Raw genomic sequence first — 11371 nt, forward strand, 5'->3', positions numbered from 1 at the left:
GTTTTTCCATTGTTGCACCTCACAGTTAGACGCTTTGCGTGCCCTACGTGAGCAATTCATTTGATTTTTTTTGTTTCTTTTCCAGATTGGCGCCTGAACCAACATCTGTTGCCAATCTTTTTCTTCTTCTTCCCCTTCTTCTTCTCCCCAACCTCCCCTCCCCAGTTCATAGTTGTGTATCCTAGTTGTAGGACCTTCTGGTTGTGCCATGTGGGATGCCCTCTCAGCATGGCCTGATGAGCCGTGCCATGTCCCTGCCCAGGATCCCAACCCTGGGCTGCTGAAGCGGGGCACGGGAACTCCACCACGCGGCCGTGGGGCTGGCCCCCCAACTCATTGAATTTAACATGTGCTCTCTCTCTCTCTCTCTCTGGGTTGTCTTGTTTCAGTTTCGATGGGCTGGGGAGTAAGGTGAACATCCCTGAGGACTCCCCTTGCTGAGTGGACATGTGTGGTCCTGGTGAAAGCCCTCACCCAGTGGGGCTCCTAGAGATGTGACTCAGGGGCACTAATTCCCTTTTGGTGCCTGGCAAACTGGGACTCATCTTCCTCTGTCTGCTATTTGCTCTGTATTATGTCTGCTCCTTTGGAAGACAAAAATTTGTGTCCAAAGGGAAAGTTCCAGAAATGCTTCCAGGGATGATGATGGGACTTTGATTTCCAAGTGAGTATTTCTGGCATCTGATTCAATTCCGTTGTCATTAATCAAAAGCTGGCTCGTTCTGGATTGGTTCCATCCTTTCACAGCGATAGCACCATCTTCTACGGTCATTACCAAAAATGATCATTTCGTTTGAAAGCTCTTCCCTTAGAAGCCACTGCTGTGTTAGTACTTTATCAAGTTAAAACACTTAATTTTACATGCCTGGGTTTCTGTTTTGGTTTTTTGGTTTTTGAAAGCAGCTGAGCATGTTTGAACTGAAAATGAAAAGTATTTATTATGGAAGTACCCATGCTACCTCATTAGGATAGAAGAGGACATATCATTTATTTGTTATAAGATGCGAAAATTCAGAAGTTTTCCCTTGATCGGTAAAATTGCCCCTCTCAAGAAAGTTTTTTTTCTTGATGTTCAGTAACTTATTTTGGAGACCCACGGGGTCATGTCCAGTGAGATAGTTCTGTTGGAGTGAGGATAGTGCTGCTACAACCTGTCCTTCATGCCACCTGCGACATGCCCTACTCTGCACCAAAGACCAAGGACGGTCCTTCTGAAGACAGGGCTATGTTTGCATTATGAGTTGAGAGATGCTGCAAAGACCTCCTATGGTTTCCCTCATACCCTACACTACACAAATAGACACTTATGCTTTTAAGTCTTGACATTTCGTCTCGAGTGTCTGTTAAAACGTGAGTATCTAGGATAGAAAGCGGCTGTCATCCAGAATCTTACCAGGGTTTCCTGCTGGCCACTTTGGAGGACAGAGCAGAGTGACCCACTAGGGGAGGGGCGCATGACTGCCGGGCCTTGGGGAAGAGCTGACCGGAAGCTGACTCACCAAGGACCGTCCATGCTTGTCTTGGTTGGCAGTGACAGCAGCTGAACGCAACTTAAAGGATTTTAATTTGCATGCAGCTTTGCACAACATCTTTCCATCTTACTTCATCCTCCTTGCTTCCTGTGACATTTGGGGATAGGATAGTTTCAGGGATTCACTGAACTTGTTTGCAATGTTCAAATAGTCTTGTATGATGTGTGCGCTTGTTAATTGAGGTATAATTGACATATACTTTATATTAGTTTCATTTGTACAATATAATGATTTGCATGTATCGTGAAATAATCACCACGATAAGTCTAACTAACGTCTGTCCCCAGACGTAGTCAATATTCATTTTCTGGGTGAGGACATGTTGTGTTTTAAGGTGCAGAAGAATCGGTAATGATGTCATACTTTTCCGTATACAACTTGATGAATTTGAACATAAGTGTCCACCCATGAGACCATCACCACCATCGAGGCCATAAACATATCCATCATCTACCAAAGTTTTCTCCCATCCCCTTTACTATTATCATTATTTTGCTTTAAGAACACTTAACAGAATATATACTCTGTTAGAAATTTTAAGGACAAAACACAATACCGTGAGATTGCTACAGTATACGCTAGGTTTAATTTTTAGAGGAACCTCCAGACTATTTTCCATCATTACAGTATTAGTTTACATTCCCATCAACAGTTGCAAGGCTTCCCTTGCCTCCACAACCTCACCAACATTTGTCACCTCTACTTTTTTTGATAATAGCCGCCCTAACCGGTGTCAAGTGATATCTCCTTGTGGTTTTGATTTGCATTTCCCTAAAGATTAGTGATGCTGAGCACCTTTTCATGTGGCTGTTGGCCATTTGTGTGTCTTCTTTGGAAAAATGGCTATTCTACTCCTTTGCCCATTTGTTAACTGAGTGCCTTGGTGTTTTTGCTATTGACCCGAGAGATGAAAAAAGAAAAAAAATGTCCAGGCATTATGGATGCTTCCCAGTTGATGCAGATGATTTTGTCTTTATGCTGATGACAAAATATCGTGTTGTGTGCTTTTTCTTCAGCAGTTATCATAAGACTAGCAGTAGAATGGCAAAGCAGATAATCAGGATCTCCCGGGTTTCCAGTTTTACAACACAAATAAGACGAGTGGTAAGGAATTTTTGATTATTTCAAGGAAATTATTGAGATCACAGTCCGTGGAATGTAGGACTGACAGGTCCACGAGGAAATTAAAGTGAGGACATGGTGATCTGGCATCACTTCCGATCGGAAGGAACAGGTATCTTCTGTATGAATGTTTGAAGACATATTGGAAATCAGGAATTTGTGGTGGATGAATACATTTTCTGAAGGGTTTATTTCTTTATTTAGGAGGAAGATTACCCTGAGCTAACATCTGTGCCAGTCTTCCTCTCCTTTGTCCGTGGGATGCCTCCACAGCGTGGCCGATGAGTGGAGTAGGTCTGCACCTGGGATCTGAACCCGCAAACCTCAGGCCCCTGAAGCAGAGCACACACAACTTTAACCACTCAGCCATGGGGCTGGACTCTAACTTATTTAGTTGTGAACATGATCGTTTGGGTTATGTAAATGTCGGGACCTGGGAGTGAGTCGCTAAGAGTGGGGTAGTTGATAATGTCACAATTGATTTAGACCCTAAAGAGGCTAAGAGCAACAACTGGCCAATGGGTTAACCAAAGGAATAGTCAGAAAACACAGAAAGGATGGGAATGGGGATCTATAGTAAGCTGGGGGATCACGTGTCCTCAGAGAGAGTGCCAGGACTTGCACAGAGGAGAATGGCAAGAGCAATAAAAGAGAATAAAATCACACTGAAACAAGGAGGGGGTGTTACGAGATGGGGGAGGAAAACTGATCTGGAGCAGTCCTGAGTTTTGACCTTGAGCTTTCTGTCCTTGACCCAAATCTGCTTGACGATGTCCTGGGACACAGGTCAGAAGAGCTCCAGAGGGAGAGAGGAAGGGTGGAAGTACAGGGAAACTGAGATAATTGTCCTAAGAAGCCATGCTTCATTTCTCATTTGGGTCCAGTTTCATGATTACTTTTACAGGATGAGAGGAAAAGAAGTGATGATGGTCAAGTCTTCGCAGAGGAAGCTGCGTGATCGTGGGAATCAACCCAAACCAAAGCCGGGATTAAGAATTCCCATCTCTTTGAGGATGCGCAGTTACATATTCAGAAGGCCAGTTACTAGAATGCCATCCCACCCAGCAGTGAGGGGTCACTGGGAGAGCACGTGGCACCAGCCCCAACAGGTCTGCTGGCAGGAGAGAAGTGGCAAGCCCTTTGGAACTTGCCGTAGCCTTGCAAAATTGCACCTTGCAGCAGAGGTGAATTCCTGCGGGGTGCGCTCGCATGGGGTGCCCCGTCCAGTCCCATACACACCCCTGCCCTTCCTCAGATTTGGCAGAGATGATTCTGGGAACTGGTCTGGGCATCCCACAGCTCCACAGCCAACAATTGCTGGTGACTGTGGAAGATCTGAGCAAACAGGAGGGGACAGGGAAGAGGGCGGGAGAGAGCAATTGTGGACAGGCTCAGCAGCGAGGCAGAGAAAGTGAGCGCCCAAGAAGGATGTGCTGACAGCACCAGGAAAGAGAGGAGACGCTGGTGCCCCTGCGATGGAGCCCGGCACTTCACTGACGTCTCCTTGAAGGGTCCCACGTTTTCTTGCTTGAGCTCTTGCAACTTCAAGACATACCAATCCTTTTCTTTTATTAAACTCCTCTGTGGGACATAGGAAGCATAGACAGGGATTTCTTGTGGAGGAGAGACTGGATTTCAGCTGAGTAGAGCAAGGAGGGCTTTCCGTTTCACGGTGCTCTCGCATTTTCCTTTCCGAAGTATATTATTTATCTGCGCTTGAAAGTCACAGAGAGTTACCGATTCGCGGGATGATTCCGTTGTCGCCCTCACAGCGACACAGTAAAACCTACCTAGTCAGAATGGATCATTCCTTCTGTGTAATACTCCAGTAGATTCCAAAGATCATTTCAAAAGCGCTGGTATATCTCTGTTCTCAAATAAGAGGTCTGCTTCCAGGTCTCCATTTTTCTGCTCTTTATTGCATGTTAATTCAGAGTTGCAAGGAGGAAATACCACATTCACCTCAATCTTTAGATCTCTATGTGCTGGAAATTGGATTCACAGAAATGGACAAGGCCTTTGGGGGATCGTGCTGTCAACAGAGACCTTTTCCGGTATCAGCAACGTGACAATAAACCGCTGCTTGTTAGGACTTGATTGTCTATTGGAGGGATGGAGCTTGCAGTATTATGGAAATCCTCTTTAGAATTGCTTACCTTCACGTGACAGATTTATCAGATTCTGAGAGTGATGTGGTAAAAAATGACCTAGGGTGGCGCAGGGCTTAAACTGGCCCACTCCACTTTGGAGGCCCGGCACTGGCACGTTCGGGTCACGGTTGTGGACATTCACACCGCTTATCGGGCCATGCTGTGGCAGACATCCCACATGTTAAATAGAGGAAGATGGGCACAGATCTTAGCCCAAGGCTAGTCTTCCTCAAGGGGAAAAAAAAAAAAAACGAGGAAGATTGGCAATGGATGTTAGCTCAGGGTGAATCTTAGCCCTTGGGCATCTTCAGCTGTGGTCATTTGCAAAATATGTAGACCATGCATGTACTGGGCAAGCCCAGGCAGGACAGCGCAACCGGCCTCCCGCCTGGCTGCTTGGGGCTGCTTGTCCGTCTGGGTGGATTCAGTGCAGAGAATGATGACAATGGACTGCCTGGCTTCTCCCTCAGAGTTTCCCCTGAGTTTTCTCCATCTTGACATGCAAAGCAGACACTGTGTGGAGCCCTCGTGTTCCTCTGGGACTCGGGCTTCCCTCTGCTCCTCAGCCTGGAGAGGAGGAAGCCCACGTGTGGACTTCAGGAGATTCCTGACCGCGTTTTGTGGGCTAGCACGTCCTGGGCTTGAAGTCCCCAGGGAATGAGCAGAATCCAATCCAGGTAGGACTGCCATGACCCGGACCCTTCAGGAAGGCAGGTTATGGTCCCCTAACCAGGCAGAGCACCATGACCAGCCGCGGGGTTTGTGGAGGGCGAAGGGAAGATGAAATGGGTCCTGGAAGAAGGTGCTTATAAATACCAGCTACCGAGAGGGAACCAGCTGCAAAAGCGTGCATTTGAGGAGTATGAGTATTATTTCTTGATTCTGTTTGGAATAAGTTAGAGTGCATGATATATTTGTGTGTGAGTGAACATATATATATAGCTGTCTCTCTAAAATTTATATCAAAGTAACATAAAGACTGATGAGATACAGGTGCTGCACATGTGGGCCTCTTTTTGTTGGCGATCAGTTCATTTTTGGCCATTGGAAGCCCAAAGAGGCAACGAGTTATTGTCCTCTGCCGTCTGGTAGGCTCATGACAAACAAAGCGCTGCAACCAAAGGGTCGGCTCTCAGGAGCCTCACGGCCCTGTGAGGGAAACCCCTTGGACACGGTGTCTTCCTCCTGGGCCTGGACTAGCCTTGGGACTTGGCACTTCTCTTTCTCTGTGGCGGGAAGGTACAGCCGGCTCCGGCTTCCATTTAGAAAGTCACCTTCCTGGATGGCTGTGCCATACCAAGAAGGGCCTGGGCTGCTGGGAACCAGCATTCCTCCTCAGCTGCTGGCCGTACTGAGGAGGCCTCCCTGGCAGGGTTCACGCTGCTGTGTGTCTGGGTGACACTTGCAGCCATCAGAAAGGAGGGGAGAACTCAGAAGGGCCAAGCACTTCCTGTGGTCCTAGTCTTACAGGGGCTTTCCCGGGGTGGGGCGGGGGGGGGGGGGCGTTCAAAATGCCAGGTGGTAACCCTCTAGCTCCTGGTCACCGGGTGGGTTCTTGGAGTGAGCTCGGAGCAGTGTCTGCTCACCACCAGACTGGAACCATTTAAGTGTTTTAATTTTGTCAGGCTGTGTTTACCCGTCATCCGTTTGCTTGCGTTCCCTGCTGGACCCCTCAACCACCCTCCTCTCACGACTCATCTCTGAAAGCTTCCAACGGGAAAGATTCACACCCACACCATAAACGGAGCATAAGGCTGGGCAAGAGAACACAGCCCTCCGAGGGGCTGCATGGACCGAGGGGCTCAGGTCCTCCTGCCCCGTTAGGATGAGTCAGAAACAACATGCCTGAGTGTGTGAACAGGTCATTGCCTGAGACCACACACCTCAGAACCACAGGGGCCCAGTGTCACCCTGGGCAGCGAGGGAGAGTATAGGTCATTCTTTGGCCAGGATTAGGGTATCTAATGTTTGCAAAGCAGACTCCACCCGTGATCCGTCAGACCCTGCCAGGGAGGAGTGGCCACGAGGTACGGGACAGAGAGGCCGAGGCATTCGAGGGAATTTCTGCCCTTCCAAGAATTGTAGAAGGAAGTGCACGGAGGCAGGGAATCCTGGTGGACAAGGAGCAGTGATGCGTCGGGAAGGAAGCCCAGATGCAGCCTTCAAAGCGGCATCACAGATCTGTCCCCCTGGATACCAAACTTGCAGGGAAAGGAATTCAGAGCCGTGGACCGGGATCCCAGAGGATTCCAATCCAGGTGAAGGGTGAACATGGAGCCCCCAGAGGGGCCGGGGGAGGGAGGGTCCTGCCTGCCCTTAGTCCATCTGCACATGACCTTCTCCGGCCTTGACCCTCCACATGCACGTTTTGAGCTTTTACATCGTTCTCTGCACTTAGAGCTGCTGCTGTCCAGAGCCTGATTAGAAAACGACAAGTTCCTAACATCTGGTGAAGAGGAACCTCCACAAGAGAAGCCGAAAACGTGGCCTCTCCTCCAAAGGGGTGGAAAAGCAGCCACTGTCCTGGGGCAGGTCGTGGTGCTGGCCCGTGCCATTTGAAAGACACCCGCATTCCAGTGGTTGTTGCTCTGCCTGTGAAAGTACCTCCACCCTCTAAATGCCAGGAGTTCTGGGTGCTGTCTCTGCTCCTGGCCCACGTGAACCACACTGAAATGAACCCGTCCTCTGAGTAAGGGGGGGCGCGGAGGTGTCCTTCAGTATCCAGGGAGGGGCCTGGCCCTTCTCCCTTCTCTCACATACAATAAGCCGAGACCCTGCAAGATTTCTTCATTCCAGGAGGAACGCGAGAGTCTGTGTCTCCTTGACACGAGCACAGGAGGGGAAAGAACCAGACCGTGACTCGCAGGCTGGAACAGAAACAGGATTTTAACATCAAATTCAAAACTAGCACTAACTATTAACACGAAAGAAATACGGCCCCTTCCCAAGTGGTAAACAGGCGCTGGGGTGGAGATGCCAGGCCTGTGGGGTGGGGTCGTCCCCTCCCTCTTGGGCTCCAGGGGTCCCAGGAAAAGGCTTAGAATGTTCTTCTCCCCATCAGCATGGGAGGAGCCGGCCTGGGGCCCCGCGTGTTTCCCAGCTGTGTCCCCGCCGCTGAAGAGCAGGCTGCACTCGAGCTGTTGGAAGGACCGGGATCTGCCACTGTTGCTGGGTTCTGCGTCAGGGGTCTGGTGACTGAAGAGAAGACACTGATGACTGGGGGGTCACACCAGTATCCCAGCCCAACACCTCAGCCCCACTGCATTCTGCTCCAAACCTTGTCCTGAGTGTTCAGTCAACACTACCCCATTGTCCCTGACATGGGAGCTGGCATTTCGCTTCACCCATTTCACAGAAGAGGAAGCTGAGTCCCACAAAGGTCAAGGGAATTGTCCCTCACAGGCCTGGGCAGCAGTGGAGCTGGGATCCCCGTGCCGGCTGTCCATCTCCCTAGGCCCGTGCTTAGCCCGAAGCTTTCCGGAGCCCCTGGCTTCAGTCCCTGCCTGTCTGGACACTCACCGAGCCCTGAGCTGAGAGATGCGCGGTTCTTCCTGGGCAGGAAAAACCGGCGCATCTTGCCGGCCCTCTCCTGTGGGGGCTCCAGGTGGCAGGACAGGCTGTAGCTAAAGGACAGAGGGGACTTTTCAGCTACCGGGAGCCACACCTCAGGTGACCCTCCCAGAGACGGCCAGCAGTTGGAGTCCCAGGGCCCCACGGGTGACCATGCGACAAGCCCCGGGACTGACCCGGAAGCCACGGGCACGGGCTCCCTGGAGCTGGCCATCAGAGAGAGTCCGCCTTGCCCTCACCAACTCCTGCCCCGCCTCACCTCTCATCCTCGCTGAGGGGCTCCATGGCCTCCAACCAGGCCCCAAATCGCTCCTCAGCCTCAATGTGGTAAAGATGGACTGCCTCCTGGAGCAGGAAGATCTGCTCAGTGACTTTGAATTCCTGGGAGAAAGGACATGATGCAGACGGGGCCTGGGTGGGGGACCGTGCTGGGGACTCAGACAGGTGAGAAGAGGGTCAAGGAGCTGGTCTGGGGTCTTGGCCCACATGGGAACCTTCCTTCCCTCCAATTCCGTGCAGGACTTGCTCGTTCTCACACTTGGCTTGAAATAGCTCCTCCTGCAGGAAGGTGTCCTTGGTGCCAGCCCCTTCCCCCACGCACCAGTGGGACGGCTTTCCCAGCTCTGGGTGCCGAACTCTCCCAAGAAAAGCAAGGCCCAAGGCATCGGGCCAGAGAAGGTCTTCCCCGGAGGAGTCTCTGATTGCCACAGCCCCACCCTCCGCACGGGGAGGCCACAGCTGCTCACCTCACTCCTTTTCTCATAATTGATCTCATTTCCCTGGAAGGCAGAGAGCCAAAGTCCATGAGCAACAGCCCCCTTAGCCCATAGCTAGCCCCCGTCTCCACCCTTTCTCAGGTTGCACTACCAGCAGGGTCGACCAGGGAGCAGGCGCTACCAGAAACAGGAATGGGTCCCGGGCAAGACTCTGAGCTCCAGAGCAAGGAGGCCACGGGGCTATGGCTCAGGGACATTCTAAGACAGCCCTCTCTGACAGACAGACAGACTGAGGCCTCAGGCAGGAAGGGATGCTCAGCCACTCGTGTGCTTCCTGCCTTGGAGGAGCCTGGCTTCACTCCCTGGAGGGGCGGGGCCTGAGTCCAGCTCAGACACACCCTCCAGCAGCTCCGCAGTCAGGCAGCCTGGACTGGCGGCTCACCTGGATCCTATATTCACTCATCACTAAGATGGGCATGACACCCAGCTCCCGGGGTGGCTGTGAGGCCCTCACGAGAGGACTCTGCCAAGGGTTGTGAGCTCAGGCCTCAGTGCAAGTCTCTCCTCCCAAATCTCCGAATCCTGATCCCCAGCCCCACCTCCAGGCTCACTCACCTCCAGGTAATCCTCCATGTTGGTGTCCAGCAGCAGCAGGTAATTGAGGAATGTGCCAAGGAAGGGGATGAGCCCCTGTGCCAGCGGGGTGGAGACGGTGATGAGATCCCGCTCTCAGGAGCCTTCAAAGACCTCTCCTCCACTCCTCACCCCAGCCTCCTGCCCAGCCCAAGCTACCCACCTAGGCGGCCTCCCCCCAGTTTCCTCCTCTTCTCTCCTCCAGGAACCCCAAACTCCTGCAGGCACCTCCCAGCAGCCGGCTCTGGCAAAACCCAGGGTACGTGGTCCCCGCCCCTCCCTGTCCCAAATCCGTTGTGCGCCCATCCGTTCCAGGCCTCCTCCTGGTCACTTCCAATGCAGGCATTTCAGGTCTGTGGCACCAGGAGCAGGGCTGGAGGAGAAAGGCTCCCTCTCTGCTGGTAGAGACCTCCGGCTAGGAAGGGGAGTCCCCTCTCCTGCGACTCCTGGGCCCCTCCTCCACAGGCACCCTTACCTTCTGGGCACCTATGGGGCCCGTCTCCAGGCTGGTCAACATAGAGGTCGCCTCCTGCCAGGGTGTTGACAGGGCCAGTGAGCCGATGCTCCCCTCCAAGTGTCCTCCCAGACCCCTCCCAGATCGGGGACCCTGGACATGTGGCCCCAGTCACCTGGTGCCCCTGCGGCTCCCACCTCCAGGGTGCTCTGCTTCCAGAGCCATCCCAGCTCCAACACTCACTCCTGTGTGACCTTGGGCCCGCCCAGGCCTCCCTGAACCTGTTACCTCGTCTGGAAGGTTTGACGAACTCTGTCTGCCTCCCACAGTCTCCTGAGGCCCAAGCGTCATCTGACCGTCATCACTGCTCTCCGCTCAAGCCTGCCTTTGGAGCCAGGTCCAAGCTCCCCACATTCCTCCCCACCCTTGAGCCTCGTCACCCACTGTGAGGCCTGCACCACGGCTCATCTCCCTCTGGCTCCCAGATGAGGAGACCAAGGCCCACACAGGGGCAGGGACTTGCTCAGGGGGCCCCAGAGGAGAGGCTGCTCCCCCTCCCAGCCACAGGCCCTGTCTCCTCTGCCCTTCACACCACCCTCTGCCCAGCCGCTGACCACAGTGCTGTCCTCGGGACTCTCAGACTGTGTTCGGGCCCCCAGCTGGGCCGAGCCATGGATGGAGGGAGATGAGGTGTCTCAGGAGGCCTGGTCAAGTGGCTTCTGCCAGCCCCAACCCCCAGGAGTCTCTGATCCCAGGCCGAGGCCAAGGCCTTGCTAAAGCCCTCAGCTCCCTAGGATCCCCTCAGGGAGTTCCCCTGCACAGAATTCTTTCTTCATCCGCTCAGGATGGGGACCCCGAATGCCACGTCTGACTCGCAGGGGAGGGGGCGACCAGGGCACTGCGGGGTGGCATTTCCTTTCTGTTTTACGAGGAAACTTCTGACGTCTGGGCAGGAAGGATTCCTGAAGAAGCCATCAGTTCCCTGGGCACTTGCCCTTGCCCTCCGGGGCACATGTCATCGCCAACAAGGACCTGGGTGAGCATCCCACTGGGACTGTCTGCAGCGCCCACTTTAGGGGCCAGAGTGGGGAGTCACCGAGGGGACACAGATCTGTCCCAGGTCCAGTGTCCGTCCCAAGGCTGGGAAGCCCCTGAGTGCCCCCGGCCCGTGGGATCCGGCAGTGCCCATCCCTC

At 53.0% G+C, this 11371-nt stretch overlaps 1 protein-coding gene across 1 annotated transcript; it reads right to left on the minus strand.

Annotated features, from left to right (window-relative positions):
• Positions 1-7673: 7673 nt before the first annotated feature.
• LOC123283964 (ral guanine nucleotide dissociation stimulator-like) lies at positions 7674-10428 on the minus strand. The gene is made up of 6 exons (XM_070480937.1): positions 10199-10428; positions 9706-9780; positions 9121-9153; positions 8634-8755; positions 8324-8427; positions 7674-7999 (listed from the first exon to the last, which is right to left on the minus strand). Exons 1-6 carry the CDS (start codon positions 10238-10240, stop codon positions 7842-7844), a joined length of 534 nt encoding a protein of 177 aa, XP_070337038.1. The 5' UTR covers positions 10241-10428; the 3' UTR covers positions 7674-7841.
• Between the last annotated feature and the right edge of the window lie 943 nt (positions 10429-11371).

Source organism: Equus asinus, chromosome 12 (assembly GCF_041296235.1).
Source record: "Equus asinus isolate D_3611 breed Donkey chromosome 12, EquAss-T2T_v2, whole genome shotgun sequence".
Classification (NCBI taxonomy): Eukaryota; Metazoa; Chordata; class Mammalia; order Perissodactyla; family Equidae; genus Equus; species Equus asinus.